Source organism: Vanessa cardui, chromosome Z (assembly GCF_905220365.1).
Source record: "Vanessa cardui chromosome Z, ilVanCard2.1, whole genome shotgun sequence".
Taxonomy (NCBI): Eukaryota; Metazoa; Arthropoda; class Insecta; order Lepidoptera; family Nymphalidae; genus Vanessa; species Vanessa cardui.
This window is the reverse complement of record NC_061154.1, coordinates 5,484,082-5,505,236: the sequence shown is the minus strand read 5'-3', so window position 1 is coordinate 5,505,236 and position 21,155 is coordinate 5,484,082. Positions and strand designations below refer to the sequence as shown.

At 31.4% G+C, this 21,155-nt stretch overlaps 1 protein-coding gene across 1 annotated transcript in view; it reads right to left on the bottom strand.

Annotated features, from left to right (window-relative positions):
• Positions 1-21,155, bottom strand: part of LOC124543143 (transient receptor potential cation channel subfamily A member 1) — a 76,138-nt gene that overhangs the window by 23,241 nt on the left and 31,742 nt on the right. Inside the window, exon 3 of the mRNA XM_047121213.1 lies at positions 17,179-17,334. Coding sequence (XP_046977169.1) covers positions 17,179-17,334 — 156 coding nt within the window. The remainder of the gene's footprint in view (positions 1-17,178; positions 17,335-21,155) is intronic.

Here is a 21,155-nt window from a genome sequence, read left to right as displayed (position 1 = left end):
GTTACTCCTTATTATATAAGTTATCTGCCTTTGAAAATCGGTCAAGCCGTTTCAGAGATTAGCTGGAACAAACAGGCAGTCAGACAAACAAAATTTGTGAAAAATGTGCTTGCGGTATATGCCGTGTATATATGCATTGAGAAAAACTCTTATTTTAATATGACAAACAGACACTCCAATTTTATTATATGTAAAGATTATAAAATAAACCACAGTAAAGGAACAATGCCCTTGAAGTTTCCCTTGACATGACATGAATTACATACACATGCATTAAGTAAAAATGGGTGATTTTTATGTTACAAACAGACACTCCAATTTTATGATATGTATAGATTCAAGTTCGTTATTCTATGTCCTAGTCATTCAGTTAGTCGACATAAGAGACGTATTTCGGAGATAGTTTATAGTCCAAGATTTTTAGATATATTTTAAGATATTAAAAAGGTGGGAAATTTTGTTCTCTACAAAAAAGATTTCTTCGGTTTTTAACGTAAAACTTACCGTTTCCGAGATATATGCAAAAAAACCTTTTCCAAGACGGCGGCTAATGCTCGCGGTTTCGGGCGACAGAATCTCGGTTTTATACTTGGGGGCATCCTCCGACATAATCCAATCGAAAAATCACGTAGAAGGATTTTATGCAGAGCGGACCAATTTTTGGTGCTAAAATTCCTGGACTATTACATTTGTCACACATATGTGTCTTGCATGTCATATCAAGTGTGGCTAGACTTCTTAAACACATTGGAATGAAAAAATATTTTAAGTTTCCGTACCAGGTAATAAAGAATCTTTATAAGATCGCTTTGTTTTCCGTCAGTCTGTTTCTCAGGAATGCGAAGATGTATAAAAAAATGATGGAGTTAATACTTGTCGACTTCCAGGCAGGATATATTACATACATATATTCATCATACTCTGAAGAATCGCCATTCTGAACCGGGGTAGCTTTACTTAATATAGTTGTTAAATGACGATTCAAAAATGCTTGTAAAATCTTACTTGAATAAAGTAGTATATTTTGATTTTGATCTTTGACATGTGGAGCCCTGTGTTGAACCCGTTAAATGAGTCTAATGAATTTATTACAGTTATTAATTAAGGCATGTTTTTGAGGCGAGTTCACGAGAACAAGACATTCGTAGATAATGTCGAAATATCGAGCTTCAACGGACAAAAATAAAAAACATGGTAAATATCCCAAAATTAAAAACAGTAATAATATAAATAACCATGTTAATCTAAAAGTAGTAAAGTAAAGTAACAGCCTGTAAATTTCCCACAGCTGGGATAAGGCCTCCTCTTCCATTAAGGAGAGGGTTTGGAACATATTCCACCACGCTGTTCCAAGGCGGGTTGGTGGAATACACATGTGGCAGAATTTCGATGAAATTAGACACATGCAGGTTTCCTCACGATGTTTTCCTTCACCGCCGAGCACGAGATGAATTATAAATACAAATTAAGCACATATATATAGTGGTGCTTGCCTGGATTTGAACCCCCAATCATCGGTTAAGATCCACGCGTTCTAACCACTGAGTCATCTCAGCATGTTAATTTAACGTCTAATGATTTTTTGTTCATAATGTTGAAATTAATAGATACTGTGGTATAGGTATACGGGCCCTTGGAACTGTAAAAACTCAATGTCTAAGTCCAATCTAAAGATATGGCCGTCTAGGTTGCCTTGTTAAAGACAGACAAAACTCATGACGTTTTTCACGTTGACCTAGAATCATCAAATTTGGCAAGAAGCTATTTCTTATAGCGCTGAGTAGAAAAAATACGAAATCTGTAAATTTACTGATACAGCGGTTCCTGTTAGTTTATCTGTCAGTCTGACATTAAAAACTCTTTTTTCAAAATCTTATGAATTTTGTCTCTTAACATATAGTTTAATTTGATATCAAGCACTCAAAATCTTAAAATGACCTGGTAAATCTTTTAGTATTGTGTCTATTTAGATATAAATATAGATAATAGTACGCAGATTATGAAACTAATGTCAACAAAACTTCAGAAAATTGCATCAGATTTAAATTTTTATGCTTTAAAATATTTTTATATTTTTTATTTGTTAAAAACGTAAATCTATTGCAGAAAAGAACCCCTCCATGCTTAATAATATGAGAGGCTGTGGATACTTATGCGTCGAATTAAAGAAAATTAATATGTAATAACATTAAAAAAAATCATATTTTAGAGATGGCCCAGTGGCGGCCCTAGAAAGCGTGCATCATAACCGATGATCACGGGTTCAAACCTAGACAAGCACCACTGAATTTTCATGTGCTTAATTTTTGTTTGTAATTTAACTCGTACTAGGCGGTGAATGAAAACATCGTAAGGATTTCCTCACGAAGTTTTCCTGTGACTAATTTCAACGAAATTCTACCACATGGGAATCTACCAACCCACAATGGAGCGCGAAGTAATATGTTCTAAACAATCACCTGAAAGGGAGGCCAGCCCAGCAAGGAATTTACAAGCTGTTAACGATGATGATGATTTAAAATTGGTATAATATGCATATTTTTACTGTATTTATAATCAAAAACTGATAACTACTAACTTATTAGCGATAGTTCGATACTAATAAAATCCAATAAAACTTGCATTTAAATTTAAATTGCTTCATACTTGGTTAATTTTTTATGACGAAAAATGTTACATAGGCTGTGTAAGCTGACGTCTATCAGTGGCTATCACCGCTTATAGAAAATGGAGCTGTAAGGAATATCACCAATTCCTTACAACTAAGATTTCCCATCCATCGTGTAAGTAGATACACTGGTACACTCACCCTTCAAACCGGAACACAGCAATACCGATTACTGCTGTTTTACAGTAGAATAAATAATATGTAGGTGGTATGGTTTTGCACAATATTTCAAAATAGAATGATTAATTTATATTTTGAACTAATTTCTATAATATTATATACCTTAACCGCCTGTTAGTAACAGGATGCTTAACATAAATAACAATTTATACTATTAAATAGACAGCAATATTTGTTTTGTTCCGGTTTGTAAGGTCAGTGAGTCAGAGTTACTACAGGAATATTGGGAATAACAACTCATTTGCCAACGTAAGTAGGTAACAAGGTAAGGTATGTTTAATATTTGCTACAGTGGCATGCTGATACCTATGACAGGTGGTGACCACTTATCATGAATTGGAAATTCATGGTAAGCCCCACCACTAAAATGAATTACAAATAGTTGTTTTTTATTTAGAATTAAACATTCTGATTGAACAATCGCATGGAATAAAAAATAACAATATGCGTTAAAAATTCTTTGCATTTATGTAGTTAGCAAGAAGCACAGCCTGATTCAATAAGATTATTTACCACAATATTCTCCAAACTTCGCTATATTTTGTGTATACTGATTTAGCAGTCGCGACAAATAAATAAAATTGTTGAATAAAACTAAAATAACATATCTTTGTCAAAATAAATGCACTCGTCAAAACAAACCGAACGAACGGAAATTCGAGGAAGTTGGTAACTATTGAAGGTCCACAGAGCAATAACTTCTCTATCTTCGAATTGACGGAACTCAATTATTATGTTGACATCCGAATTACATAGCTCTCGTCCGCAGTTTCAAAACGTCAACACTAATTTTAATTCGATTAATATTCACAGATTTGCTTACATATTTACTCTGTGGCATTTTTAATAACTGAAGCTTATTACATAAATCAAATAATCTAAGTACTGACCTCGTTTAGCTTGGTGGGCGTTAAGGGTATGCTCGATATTGTATTAGCTCGTTTAAATAGAAACATTCTTCAATCAGGTAATAAAAATTTAACTCCATATTACAATAATGTCCATTTGAATATGGCAGCATATTGTTTCCAGCGATATGTGAGCAACGATTGAGTGCTTTTTATCTTGTAATCATAAAATAACATTAACCCATTACCAATGTTAGCAAATTGAGTACTAACAATATGGACATGTAATAGCACTATATTAAAATAAATATTGCACTATAACCCATTTCAATGAATAACTGGGTCAACTTTATTTTTGCGTGTAATTGCAATAAGTCCTAAAAATTTGAACAAATCTGTTCTTTATTGTCATGCTCATTGGCTTATATTTATGTTAGAATCGCTTGCGCTGTTCCATAGTTGCAGACCATATGTCACAATGTTTTTTTTTCTACTTCATATTTACTTGGTGGTAGGTCTTTGTGCAAGCCCGCCTGGGTAGGTACCACCCACTCGTCAGATATTCTACCGCTAAACAACAGTACGCAGTATTATTGTGTTCCGGTTTGAATGGTTAGTGAGTCAGTGTAACTACAGGCACAAGGGACATAGCATCTTAGTTCCCAAGGTTGGTGGCGCATTGATGTAAGGAATAGTTAACATTTTTTACAGCGTCATTATCTATGGCTGATGGTGACCACTCACCATCAGGTGGCCCATATGCTCGTCCGCAAACCTATTCCATAAAAATATCGTTTCTTGTCCAAAGATATTCAGAATTTAAGTAAACAACATTTCCATAACATACCATGTGATTTTGTCGATATGAATGGCTAAAACACGTGAGTCTTAACACACTTTGAGAGTCGATCTCGGCTTATAAAATAGCACGTGGCGAATATTTATGTCAGCACCGAGGTGGTATAACTTCCGAAACCTTAAGAAGAAGTTACCTGTGCATAACAGTTTGATATCGACTCTTCTCTCGAAAGACAGAAAGCATAAAACGTATTCGTTTATATTTGAGGTGTTAATTTTTATAAGACCTTTTTTTTCTAATTTGCTAACTACCTCAAATATTTGAAATATGCAAGGAAAGTACTCACCCCGATTTCTTTTGCTGCAATAGTTCTAAGACGATTTGAATAATAAACAAAAAAAAAAAAAATATTTTTATTTCGGTAAAAACTACTAAAAAAAGTCAACAATACGTTTCACCGCCCTAGGACCGGGTCTGCTCGGTTAATAGGGAAATCCGCCCATGGAGACAAGTACGACCTAATTTTTCTTATCCTTATATTTCTTTTAGCCTTCACTTTCAATTTTAGCGATATATGTTATGTGTGTCGAACATTAGAGCCGGTTTTATTTTATTTACGTACTTTTTTATTATAATGCCCAACGTGTCGATGGTGACACCATGATGTGATCACCAGTTTAATTTTTACTCCTTATTACATAAGTATCCGCCATTGAAAGTCGAATCAAAATCGGTCCAGCTGTTCTAAGTATTAGCCGCAAAAACTGACAGACAAAAAATTGAAAAATGTAATTTTGGTATAAGTACCGTGTACAAACATACGCATTTAGTAAAAATCATTTATGTTAATATTACAAAGAGACACTCCAATTTTACTGTTTGTAATAGATCAGTAGTTAGTATTAATAAATAATAAGTATAGGTAACTTATTCATTGCTTATTTATCTTATAAAGTTTTTATCTATCTTAAGTGTTTTAAGCCTGACTAAGTATAAAAGTATTGTACTTAATTATTATTTAGTTTAGTTAAAAAAATTTATTGTTTTCCTCCTCCGTTGATAATTTATAATTTATATTTTTACGCTACGTTTGTTACGATTTGTATAATCAGATAGTGCATCGTGAGACTTATAAATAGTTGCATTTTGCCAAAATAATTTTTAAACGTATTTTTTTTATGTGATGTTATATCTACTGTCGGTTCTCGTATTGAAAGTAATATAAAATTACGTTACCTTAGAGTGAGATTGCACAAATCTTAAATTAAAATTATGACACGTCCTCTCATTGCTTCAACTGGTAACAGCAGGGATTTGTGATTCAATTTTGACAACCTGCTAGCAGTCGTGCCATGCTTTTTACAATATTTATTGTTTTTATTTGTATATTAAGTGTCATATTAATAAAAATAAATATTGATAACCAAGAAAACATTATTGATTCGAAAATAAACAATTCAGACCTGAGAACCGAAACCTATTAATTTATCTGTACAGTCGGGACATAGAATGGTTCTTCACCTTAAGATCTTTTTTCGTGTGCTCAGTTTGAGCGATAATCTGCTTTAGCGTTTGAGAATGACATATTGCGTCGATTTGATGTTTAGATTCAAAAGGTACTAAGAGTTGAACACTAGATAAAGGAATTAATTTGAAAAGTGACAAAGGTTTTGTTAATTAGACTGTACTACATTCAGTAGCATTCCACCAACTTGCATTAGAACAGCGTGGTGGAATATGTTCCAAACCCTCTCGTTAATGAAAGAGGAGGCCTTAGCCCAGCAGTGGGAAATTTACAGGCTGTTACTTTTACTTTACTTTACTACTTTCAGTAGACAAATGACTGTGTCTTATTTTGATATTAATGTCTTATTTGCTATAAACACTTGTAATTTCAACATAACTATATTGAAGGTTTGATTACTACATATTGCATACATATCGCTACATATTGCTCATATAAGCGGTAAGCTTTTCGTTTATCAACTCAAATATTAAGTCAGCATATTTGAATCGAATGTATCCTAACTATTTTATTAAATATATTAAATTAAATTAAACAATAAATATAATATAATAATATAAATAAATATATATATGAGACAACATCACATACATTACTCTGATCCCAATGTAAGTAGCTGAAGCACTTGTGTTATGGAAATCAGAAGTAACGACGGTACCACAAACACCCAGACCCAAGACAACATAGAAAACTAATGATTATCTACATCGACTCGGGTCGACCGGGAATCGAACCTCAGAGTGGCGTACCCATGAAAAACGGTGTACACACCACTCGACCACGGAGGTCGTCTTAACAATTCTAATCTTATATTAGCAGGTCTGCCAAATATTTCACTCAGTTCGATTTATTTCATTCAAATTGAATCGTGTTTTGATAAATGCTTACACTGGTATAAAGATCTGTTATTTAACAAACTAATTACTTTGCATTTAGTTCTTAACTGGTTTGAACTTGTTTTCAATTTACACATTCTTCGAACACTACGACGTTATGAAAAACTTTATCAGAGATCAGCTTTCATAGTCGATATACGAAAAGCAAATCGTACGAAGGTATTGTACATATTAAAATTAGATAATTATTTTGTGTATTTATTAATTATCTAATAAAACGCCCTGTTATCGACACTCAGTTATTTTTTGTGGTTTGTTTATTTGCATCGTAAGAAAAAGAAGTACGTTCCTACTTTATTCTAATGAAAATATGCCTAATAGTAATAGTAGTAGTAGCTTACTAATTTTCCACGGGTGGGTTATAGTCTGAATTCCCTAAGAAAGAGTGATCAATTTGAACTCGCTTCTCCAAATTCAAAAACATAAAGCAGATTTTGCATAAACACTGGTATATATTTGTTACCTTAGTATAACTACATAATTAAAAGGCTTATTTAAACACAATCTATGTTTGTAAATGTAAACATACCTTTTTATAAAAAAGGTTGGGTCAATTAACTTTCTCCTGTACAATAAAATCAAAGGCGCTTTCGTCATTGAGTCACAATATACAAATAATTGATTTTAAATGCTAAATCTGATAAAGTTTAGAGCCAAACCGATAGTAGGAATACTTTAAGGAAGTAGGTTTACTTTCTTAAAACAATCATAAAAATCGGTGAACCATCAACGATACTATCGAGGAATATTGGGGCGAAACAAAAGTAATTCTTATTTTCGAATCCGACTCTAAAGATTGAATAGATAGCATGATATTTGATTGTTCTTATTATTTAAATTACAATATAAAATTTACTTTTATGAATAAGATTGCTTAATTTTAAAACGTCACAAGAATTGGACAAAACGCGTCACTCTTACGTCGTTATGCAGCCCGTGTGCATGCGAGTGCAGAATATATTAAATCGTATGTTATTACTGTTTATTTCATATATCTTTCTAACTTTTAACCCAAAACGTGTCCCAAATATTGTGAAATGTCGAATAATAATATTAAAAACGTTCACTTTAAAAAAATATAAGCATTTTGACGACCGTGGTCGAGTAGTGTGTACACCGGTTTTCATGGGTACACCACTCCGAGGTCCCGGGTTCGATTCCCGGCCGAGTCGATGTAGATTATCATTAGTTTTCTATGTTGCCTTGGGTCTGGGTGTTTGCGGTACCGTCGTTACTTCTGATATTCCATAACACAAGTACTTTAGCTACTTACATTGGGATCAGAGTAATGTATGTCATGTTGTCTCATATTTATTTTATTTATCGGATACCACGTCCAATCATTTAAAGATCCGCGGTAATTTCAAAGTTTGTTTTCTCACAGACACTCTTTACATCTGTAAAGTATTAACTCTGAACTATTTTACACGTGCTATGTCATTCCAAGGTAAAGAGTCTACAAATAAATGGAATCGCATTAAACATAAAGATAATGAGGTTTTTATATTTTAAGTATAATTATTAACATTCTACGCGGTCAATTCAATTGTTATTTGTATGTTTTTATTGAATTTAAATGTTTATTTATTTATGTATAAAAATAGTTGTATTTTAGGTAATGTGAATTTAAAAGTACCTCTTCAATTAGTCAATTTGTGTTTAGATATCAATCTACGACGTGGCTGCAATCGTGATATTTTTCATATGAAAAGTGTGGAATAGCATTGGAGCAGAACTTTCATCAAGTTGTCAGACACATATCGCATTTTTTATCATTATCGGAATTCAAAAAATCTTAGGTATTGAAATATTGGTATTTTAACAAATAAAATCAATCATAGTCTTGTATCCATAATAATAAACTCGATTAATAAAAAAATATTTTTCATTGTTGTATATAAATTAAACAATTAGAATTTAGGAAAAACGCCCCACGTTTTTACAGTAAAAACCAAATTAAAAACATAGGTTAAATCACACGTTTTCACCGTGATATAATAAATAAATTATGAACATAGCTTACCCAAAGGTCAAATGGGTAAATAGAGAGATGGCACGATTATTATTTTTTATTTTAAATGACACTGTACTGATACGGTTTTTTTAATATTTTATCTTTGACCGAGCACGCCCAACGTACAATATGAAGAGTATACCTCTTCGTATCTGATAAAACTTCGCTATTGCCCAGCATCTCTCCTGTTGTCTAGGAACAATCTAATCTATATGCATACCCCTAAAATATTTTACTTTACTTAGAGAGACATATATACCTAATTCTTAAATAGTAAGTAGTATAATAACTACGTGACGAACCAAGTAATCGTACACTTAAAATCCCCAAATTTGGATAAAAAGTTTCGATTCAAGTTCCTAATTACATACAAATATGAATTAAAAATGGTTACTTTGAATAAATGTAAGTGATTAATAAAATAGTATAGGAATTTGCGATCCTTACCAAAATTTACTTTGATTGTAAGTATGGTTTCATTAAGTCCAATATAGATATTCAATTTTACATTAGATTAGTTTTAGAATAAAAGTTTGACTAGTGGAGACTTATTTATTAAAAATTATTATCTTTTGATATGGAAGTATTAGGATCAGATTTTCGCTATATAATTAAAAAAATAGTTATTTTTGAAGTAGTCATCCACCAAATCTCACTTAAAGATTCCTTTGAATCCATAGCACTAATGAACGTTAAAAAAGTCCTATATACAGGGGTAAAGAGTTTAACTTCTGCGACACAATTAAAAATAGGCTTCGATTGCGTATACACTTAAATAGTAATAATCTATTTATAGTAAAATAGGTAATTCTTATTGTAACGATAAATGTGATTTCTAATTAAAATAAAATTTTGATGTAATATTTTTTTCATAAAATTCAAAAATAAGTTCCGTTCCTTTCCGAGTTAATGTTAAATAAATTAAATTCATATTTAATTCATACTGTTGCACTATTCCTTACTCTGACTCCTTATACTTAATAAATACATATTATTTTTGTAAGGCCTTTATAAAGGAAAGCACAATTGAATTGCTATTATACAAACTAAATTAAATTCAAAGTTATCAAACGTTCGGAATGGAAGTCCAATAATCAGCCAGATAATCAATCAATCAAAGTCAACCAATAAGAATTTATTAGAAATTGAATATTTAATTATTTAGCCTGTTAAAATTTATCAATGTAGTATTATAATAAACTTTTTAAATTTTAGATTATGTTTCTCGGTAACTTACTATAAATGTGTATAGCATTGCCCAAAAACGGAAAGTAGGGGTTACAAGTTTATTGTTATTTCTTGAATAAATATGCATTCATATTAATATTTTTATACGAAACTATGTTCTTTATTTGACTTTTCTAAATTATAAATTCTTGTACTAGTGACTGAAACATTATTTATTGATTATTAAGAAATATGTAAGAATAAAAAGTAAAGTAAAGTAAAGTAACAGCCTGTAAATTTCCCACTGCTGAGATAAGGCCTCCTCTTCCATTAAGGAGAGGGTTTGGAACATATTCCACCACAATGTTCCAATGCGGGTTGGTGGAATGCACATGTGGCAGAATTTCGATGAAATTAGACACATGCAGGTTTCCTCACGATGTTTTCCTTCACCGCCGAGCACGAGATGAATTACAAACATAAATTAAACACATATATATATATAGCGGTGCTTGCCTGGGTTTGAACCCGCAATCATCGGTTAAGATGCACGCGTTCTAACCACTGGGCCATCTCAGCTGTAAGAATATAATTATGTATTAAGTTTATCTCGTAACGATAAATCTGTGGAACTATATCTCGTGCAGCTATTGTATCCAAAATTGAACCTGTTTTAACAGCCCGGTTTACATTTGCATGAATTCTAATTACATTTGTAAATACTGCATATTTGCAGAACTACGATACAATTTAATTATAAGCGAGATTAATCATGAGCACTTATTTACTGTTCTATCTTAAAATGTGTGTAATAACATCTATAGGACTGCAAAAAAATGTCGCTAAATACGGGTGGGTAAATCAAATTTAATTTGTATTTTTTATATAATTATATATGTATATTCTTTACATCAAACATACAAAAATATGCGCAATATTTTAAAGACTAATATTGTACGTTTCAAAAATTGATTTAATTTGATAAAAATCTGCAAAAACAACAACTAATCCTATTTTTAATTTTCCTACCATACAATAAAATTTTGTATCATTTCTTTTGAATGATTAGTTTCATTAACTGACTATTTTGATTATATCGGCTATCTTGTTGCGTGTACTTTAATTTTAATTAATAACAAAAAAACACGTATTGTATATAAATATACAAACATACGTATACATATAAAATAAATATGATATATAAATAGATATCACGTCGTATCGTTCGCTTTTAGATTTTCCTAATTGTTAACAATAGAAAATGAGTACTTTATGTATGTTTGATAATAGCTGCCGTGGCAGAAAAATTAAATTGTACAGTAATATGCTAATGCAACGCAATGGCATAAATGCAAAATTACAAGAAAACGTCCGAAGCAATTGAACATATATACTTATATACGTAAATATAAATGTTTCATTAATAGTTACACTGTTGGTCGCTACTATGAACATTAGAAATTTTGATAAACGGATTCAGAGTTCGTTGAACTTTTACGACAAAAAGTATTTTTTGCCCTATAATAATAATAGTATAAAAGTATCGTGGATACCAAGAATAGGGTGTTTTAACTTGATGAGCATTAATTAAAAGGTGTTACATCCTACACCTTCATATTACTTTCACGATAACATCATATATTGTTCGTTGACTTTCCATATTAAAAATTAATTATATATACTTATTGCATATTTACTATGAAATTATATTATATATCATTTGAAAACTTCTTCACTGGATAAATGATTAATGACTATTTATTGTAATAATTAGCCACAAATATGTGCGGTTGTCTAAACTCCAGAGCTTAAATAAATATTACGTCGAGCAATTAACCTCACAGATTATAAAACAAAAGGGAGATGGACCGTTCGAAGCATTATAGAAAAGCAAAGAACATACAAATTCAAAAACGAGTACAAATTCCTAGAAGTGTGAAACAGCGTGTCATTTTGTTAATATGTCTCAATTATTATCTTTTTAATTTTATTAATTAAAAGCTCTGCCCACAACTTCGTGTGCGTTGAATTATAATAAAGTTATCCTTCAGTTCTAAAATTCGTCCATTAAATTCCTTCGCGGGAGGCACTCGATGTGAGCCACGGTAGCATGCGTAAGCGATCCCGTGGCGCCCGCCGAGAGACCTTAAGGGTACCGCTGGTTTTTTAGTGGGTAAACCCGATGGACCTGGGCGCACTCGGCGTCCAGGAAACCGGGGAGTCCCACTCCCTACCCCCACTTTCCATCACGTGGGAAAAGCGCGTAAAGCGTTTTTCCAGCGAAAAAAAACAAAAACAAAATAGGCACTCGATGTGACGTCGAAGTGGTTGAGGCGCGAAGCCTGCGTGCGGTACCGGATAGTATTTAGACATTGCAGCGTGACTTTATATCCTACGTTACTCCTTATAACATCAGATACTTGTCTATGAAAGTCCTATCAAAATCTGCCTAGTCATTCCAATAGTTAAGCGGAACAAACACACAGACAACCAAAAAAAATATATATACATATATATATATATATATATTACCATATGTATATATGGGCGCATGTCGCCATCTATCGGTAACGATTGTTAAATAACGATATTTATATTTTAAGTTATCGTTTATACTTATTATTATATTTTAATTAGATAAATGTCTAAGAAGCTTAAATATGTATTTTAATAGCTATTTGTAAACATGATGATGTTATTTATCAGACTCTGATAATTAAGAGAGATTTGATTGTTTTATTATTTGGAAGATGTGAGCTCATGTCACCATTTATCGGCAATGGTTTTAAAATATTAATGATATTAATTAATAATTATATATTGTTAATTATCATTTTAATGTTTTTATTTTATTATGTAAATTTGTAAAACACTACAATGTAATAAGTAAAACTAAAATGTGGATTCGTCATACAGCGCCACCTATAATGTGTCATAACGGACTATGTAATAGAAATGTTGGTTTATATTACTTATTTTAAGTAATTCACTTGTATTTGATTAAGAGCTGTATTTATAAATAAGAATCTTATAAATATTCAATTTTAATATTAAACTGTATTTCAAGAATGAATTTGCAATACTGGCATAAATAATTATAAAAGTTGTAATTGTGAATATACATATGTTTGAATTTTCTAGAAGAACGCTTTAGAAACGAAGATTGTTTTAGCAACGACACATCGCATTGACACTCTTTCGAAGAATTTACTTAATTTTATAAAATTGTTAATATCATGTAATAAATAATATTGAAATGGCTGCGTTTAATTGCAATGGAAGCTGACAACCTAACTAATCTCCGACATATACTTGGTGGTAGGGCTTTGTGCAAGCCCGTCTGGGTGCCACCCACTCATCAGTTATTCTACCGCCAAATAACAGTACTCAGTATCGTTGTGTTCCGGTCTGAAGGGTGAGTGAGCCAGTGTAACTACAGGCTCAAGGGACATAACATCTTAGTTCCCAAGGTTGGTGGCACATTGACGATGTAAGGAGTAGTTAATATTTCTTACAGCGTCATTGTCTATGGGCGATGGAGACCACTTGCCATCAGGTGGCCCATATGCTCGTCCGCTGACTTATACCATAACAAAAAAAAAGTATTGACGTGAGTTATTATGCCTTATAATATTATCATCACGAAAGTATATTCTGTCTCTCTTCAAGCTTAAACCGTAGAACTTATTTAGATGTATCTTGATATGGGGATATTGGAGTTCCGGGACTGGACATGTTACCATTCATCGTAAAATCATCCTTTAATGGTATGAAAAATGGAGTGGAAGCTACAAGAAAACCAATTGCAAACTATCCAATCCAGGTACAAAGAAATGTTAATTCCGCTTTTCAACCGACTTCAATAAGGAGGAGATTATTAATATAACAATAACTATAACTACGTTATATAATCGTAAATTGACTTTTAAGTAGTCTAATATTTTTCATTTCATTTTACTTAGGAGGACTCTAAAAAATATGTCGAATGCGCAATTATTTTTATTACTTTTTTGTGCATAATCATTTGTTTTAAAATAGTGTTTTGTTTGAAGTAGGTTTTTCTTTTTGTTAAAATTTTTATTTATAGTAACTTTAATTATGTGTGTGCATTTGACTAGTTAGGTTAATGTACTATAAAGTTCTACAAATTTCGTGTTAAGTTAAATCTATTTGTTTTTAAATAAATCTAAGATAAACGATATCACTTTACTTTTGTTTAGAAAAACAAAATATCCACAATATATGAGATTGAACCGGAGAGCGTGACAAAATATATTTCAAACAGCTTTATATAGTTTACTGTGGTGATACAACCTTATTAAATCACGGACAATAAATATAAAGTTATATCATAAGGGTAGGTACCACACACATCAGATATTCTACCGATAAACAACAGTAGGTACTATATATTGTTGTGTTTCAGTTTGAAGTGAGTGAGTTTGTAAGTATAGCCAGAAGTAGGTATATAACATTATTAGTTCCCAAGGTTAGTGGCACATTAGTGATGTATGGAATGGTTAATATACCTTACATTGCCATTGTATATGGGCGATGGTGAATTCTTCCTGTCCATCTGTCTCTATTTAACGACCAAAGCGTTGAACCGAATTTGACGAAACTTGGTATGAGGCAAACTTGAACTTTACTACTTTTTTGCCTAAGAACAAGCGCGCACTGGTAACTTTTGTCACGGTGGCTGTTTCGTCACTCTTGTCGAGTCCATGAATATGTATGGAGGTGCGCGCAAGTTACGACGTGACAATTGGGTGACATTTGTGTCTCCATCTGTACATATTAACGGATTTGACAAGAGTGACGAAACAGTCACCGTGACAAAAGTTACCAGTGCGCGCTAGTTCTAACACATGACAACAAATACAGTAAAACGTAAGCGAAGCCGCGGGCGACTATTAATATACTATAAAAACGTAGACATTGTATAGAAAATATCAACCTTGCTCATGTATTCAATGCGTAAGGCGTCATGGAAAAGATGGAGGGAAATACTTTATTGATATTGTCAATCTTCATAATAAGCAAATATTTATGGAGGAATAGGAGTTCTCGCAATGTGGTTACACTGCGAGTATTTCTACATATCTATATCATCTATATATATAATATAATAAAATTGGAGTCTGTTTGTAATATTAAATTAAGCGCTTTTTTATGTGCTTATGTATGATTACATGGTGCCATGTCAAAAAAACACATTTTTCAAATGTTTTTTTGTCTGTCTATCAGTGTTTGTTCTGTTCGTTCGATTTTAATGAGACTTAAGGTAAATAGAAATAACTTTTTTTTGAATTCAAAGTCTCGTAGGTATGCACATGTATATGCATTTGTAGACAACAAAAAGTTCACATTATTAAAATTAAAAAAGACTACTAAAATACGAAGAAATAAAAGTTTGAGCGACGCGACGGATAAAAAACATATTAAATAATATTTACTGTTTTCAAAATAAGAACCAGAAACGTAGTGCTAGAAAACTATGAGCTCATTATTCTAACAACGCGAGTACCAATTTGTTCCAACATTTTTGGTATCAATTTTAACAAACTACTGTCATTGGAATACTATTGATACTTTTTATCGACTGCCTCGTTGGTTTAGTGGCTAAATATATAGATGTATATTTCAAAATCCTGGGTTTAAAAACCAGGTCGGATCGATAAAAAGTTATCAGGTTTTTCTCTCGAAAAAATTCATGCAACCTTCAATCCTAGTCTCGCCACGTAATATCCATAGTCCTGGGCCTATTTCCAGTCCTGAGGTCGTACTATATATGTCCTGCGTAGTGGGCTCGTCTCCCTTGATATTTCCGCCTTGACCAAATCAGCACATCATTGCTAGCTTTATTGGTTTTAAGCCCTACTACAGGTTATTGTGCTGAATGGAAAAATATGAATATATTTAATTTTCTTACCTATAAGAACTTACCACCAGAAATTGAACTTCATATTAATAATTACATTTTAACGTGACAGATTTATCCATGTCAAACCATGAATCTTATAATTAGTGATATTCTGATTTTGTTGGAATTGCTGTTTTTGTGTATTTTTTTTCAGTGGTAATGAGATTATTGTAAATACATTAGAAGATAAAATACGACGTACCATAAAATGAAAGCGAAAATGAGATTTATTTTGTAAAATAAACGAATTTCGTTCGTCGTTCGTGTATATAAACCTTACCTATATCGTTTAACTTCATAAGGATGGGGAATTAAGTGTTGGAGGACAAAGAAAAAAGGGAAACTGGATTTACTTAATCATTTCAGTTCGGAATAGGTGCCGTGTATCGATCGATGATACTTTTACCAGTTAGCGGTTCATTAGCATAATTTAACTCGACAAAGATAACGTTATCACGAGTGCTTTCTGCACACTAACTGCTCTAATCAGAGAAAAAGCTGTAAATCTATAATCCTTTTATAGAATCTCTTATCTTATTTTAGTATCAATAACATTTCATAGAAAAATATGGTTGTCGATAAATGCAACCTTGTATTAATACTGATGAATCAGTTGATATGAAATAATCTAAAATTTATTGTAATTAAAATACTTTTTCCATAAATTATTAAATCTTATATGAAAGCAAAAGTTTCTTATGTGATTCCTAGTCGATTGATTTAATTCAAATTAAATTATATTTAAGATTTTAAATATTTTTAAGTCATAATCACATTTTTTTCAATGCCTAGACGAAATGTAGGTCATTACTATTATAGTTATATTTTGTAACTAATAATAATTAATCAGTATTTTATTGATGCAAGTTTCCTTTATAAATGTTTAGATAACATGATTAAATTTTTGTGTGAACTATTTCTTAGACTAGCTACTTATAGTGTCATTCAGACTCCTTGATCTATCATATCAACTCATACAGGATTTCCACGTTATTTATCTCTCTACTCGTATATACAGTATATACATTAATTTTATTTGGTGATAATTTTTATATATCACCAGATCAAGAAACACAAGAAAAGCTTTATAATTATTTGTAATATCACACATGTAAAAGTATTACAAAATAATAGTCGTTCAATATAAGTCATACTTACCCTAAGTATCCTGTACGGACTCTCAGCTAATAAGCACACGTCGCCTGAACTAATTATATCCTGGGCTTGATTGGGTAACATCACTTGCATCTCTCCTCCTACATCTGGTTTCATACATGGTTCCCGTCGGTGACCCGTGAGGGCCCACAGCCAGCCCTGAAATGTTTTTAATGTAGTTTATTTTAAATTATAAACGCATTTGACTTTAATATTATATTATTTAATTTTTGACACTTATGTTATTAACTACAACATCGATATTCAGTATGTACAATTATATATATCTATAAAAAACACTGTGGGGAAATATGCGTTAACCAGTGCTGCATTGTCTGAATAATCTATCAATAGTAATACCATTAAACATAAATCATAGTGCTAGTCATACTTATGTTGATGTCACTATGGTTAGTTGTGACCACTTACCATCACTAACCCTACTGCTTTCTATTATAATATTTCGTAAATAATTAAGAATCGTTATAATCATCACCGTTCATCATTAAGCCTATTTTAGCTTCTTAGTATAACGATACCGACAAAAGAAGTGGTTATTCATTAAAAAATATATTGAATATCGATTATTATCAATAAATAGGATAAATATATGTACAAAAGAGCCCTCCAAATGGTAGCACATCAAGTGACTAAAATATTTTCATAAATATTAAAAGAAAAAAGTTTTAAAACATAATATTTAGGCAAGTTACAAGGGCACAAAAGTATGAAAATTATAAAGCGGTGTAATCGCTAGCCCCTTTCGAAAGTAGTTCGAATATTCTTAAGCATCACAATAAAAGCTCTGGAAGTACACTTTGCCTGACATTGCACGTGACTGCTTTTGCGGCCACCTTGAACTGTTCATAGAACTTATTCAAAAATAACACTCTGACCTACGAAGTTTTTATTATTTCATAATATAATTGTAATTGTATTATACGACTGCAAAATTTAAAAAATAATTCTGCAAACTAAAACACGTATATCTACTTTGAAAATAGGAAAAAAAACATTAAGTACGAGTATATAGTGCAAATATAAATAACGATCGCTTTCTTTGCTACCTATCTTATTTTGATATAATTTGATTCATATGAAAGTCAGTTCGAAAGATAATAACTTTTCAAAAGCGCAATGGCCTATCATTTTTTTTATATGTAATAATTCGTAAGTAATCAAATCACATCACAAGATAATATGTCGTATATAATGTGACTGTATTTCGGCAAGGTATAAGGTAATGATATTAATGTCATGTAACAATAATCACTAGAATATATACATATATTACATAGCTAATGACATCGTAGTCGTCGACGGTACTTATTTGTATCGCAAGAGTTGATTACAAGCTTAATATGTAAGTATTAATAGAGTATTCATTAATGTGTCGAAGCTACAGCGCCTTCCCTTATTAGCATTTTTCTTATTACTACATCTACATAAACAAATTGCGCTCATATGGTTTTATGCGAGTACAGTACAAAACACGTGTATGTCGTTTTATTGTTATTATTACTTATGCAGAGACCCCTTATACTTTTTTTATTGTGTAATATTTTATATATTTGAAAGAATTGCTGTATAAGTAAATTCAAAAGGTTCCAAATGATTATTTTTGTTATTTAATCATTATCATTACATAATATTATCAAACAAAGTCGCTTACCGCTGTCTGTCCCTATGTATGCGTAGACCTTTAGAATTATGCAAACGGTTTTGATGAGGTTTTTTTAATAGATAGATTCGAGAGAAATATTTTTGTATATAACAAATGGATAATGTAGTAAAGAAACACTAATAATGTTAGAAGTTTCTTATGTGATGTCGTAAATAAAAAAAATATGTAGTTATTTTTAAACCATTTAGTATGAGTTTGTTGCATCCGTGTGAAGCCAGGGCGGGTCGCTAGTATATTATAAATTCTAGAAAGGAGGATATATATTATGTACAGATGTATTTGTTATTTGTTTGCTTTACTTCTGAACTAGAACTAACGGAAAAATAGTTTTTAACTTTCGAATCGAAATCGGAACAATTTTTTTACATAACTTTCTAAACCCTGACTAACGCACTGTATAATGAATTGATCTTAAATTAATTAATTCAAGAATTGTTTCTTCTCCTTACGGATAATTATAAATAGTAGTAGAAATGTGTAATTTTGAAACACGCTTCGCAATGAAACCTCTGTGTCTGATGTAATTACGCCACGAGTATATTTACCGACTGGCTCTCAATCAGCGTTGTTGAATAAGTAATCTTAGAATAAAAGGAAGGCATTGTCCAAAGGTGAAAATAAAATTAACATAAAAAGGTTTGCCGCGGAATTTTATCCAACATTCCTATATAATCTGCGTATATTTCAAGTTGGACTATTGGTTCAAGCAAGCAAACACAGTCTTCGGTTTTATAATAGTACTAAAAACCCGCTCCGGCTTCGCACGAGTGCAATACTGATGCTAAATATATATATTTATTTTATTTACGACATCACATTAGTAACATCTAACAATCTCAGTGATTCTCTGCAATATGGTCCATGTATTAAAAACAGAAGTATTCCTCTCGAATCATCTCTCTATTAAAAAAACCGCATCAAAATCCGTTGAGTAATTTTAAGGATCTCAGCATACATAGGGTCAGACAGCAGTAAGCGACTTTGTTTTATGTATATATTGTATGAATGTTGTACGTTATATATTGCTCGTTTAAAAACATTTATATATAATGGCGTTCCCTTATACCAATCCCTGGACACGTAAAATTTTCATGAAAGGATCAAACTCTTTGAAAACATCACCATATATTACATTATATACGTTTCGTGATATTTACGCATGCATAAACTTAATGATGAGAATAAATGGCTTTCTGTATGATCTTAGAATAACATAAATATTATATATTTTTCATGCATACATTAATTTCTCTTATAAAGTGATAACATAAATAAGTCTGTGGCGAGTTTTTCCATCGCCTCGTAAAAATTGTACTGTTTAAAAATTCTACGCAAGGACTGTGGCACTCCGTTGTTTAATTTTAGATTTAAATATAGAGATTGAAGATGAAAAATGAAAACCTCTCTTTTGTTTTAAGCGGTTACTTTGATTTTCCAATTTAATAGAATTTACGTTTTTGTCACCAAAAAAAGACGTGGAAAATCACATTGTCTCAGTCAGTATAAAATGCAAAGATAAATCTTCATTTTAATTTCCATTAATAGTATCGATTATTTGAATTCGATTATCGAATAAGGAAACGATTCTGTGATACATATATTTTTCACCTTGACTTCGATTTTTATATTAATTGATAAAATCAACTTAACCTTAAGGTGTAGAGATGCGAAGACAAGGTTTGCTAACAAGCTTCTCCGATAACAAAAGTCTGGAACTGCCTAATGGCCGATATAGCTTACATTTAATCGTCTCGTGAACTTTGATATTGTGTGCGAGGAACAAGAAGTCGATATATCTATATAAATATACATATGCGTATATACACTACATATGAAAATCCGATGTGTTGATCTATGTCTATAATTGAAAACAAAGTATGTTTCCATATATAAATACGCATTATCTTTGGGGAATGTTTTAGTTATTGGAAAGTAATGTACTTTGCGTAAAAACACTGATTATTTTCAATCGACTTCGAAAAGGAGAGGTGATCAATTCGTCTGTATTTTTTTTAATGTTTGTTACCTCATAGCTTTTCACTGGCTGGACCGATTTTGATAATTATTTCTTTGTTCGAAAGCTGGTGCTTCCCATGTGATCCCATTGTAATTTATTCCAGTTCTGATGATGTTATCCATATGAAAACCATATATGTATGTAAATCTTAAATTTGTTTTAGGAATGTGCGTGTATGAAAAATCTTAGACTACTTAAAAGTCAACTAATATAGTGGCTACTAATATTTTTCTTTTCATTTTACTAAGGAGGACTCTAAAAATATTTTGAATACGCAAT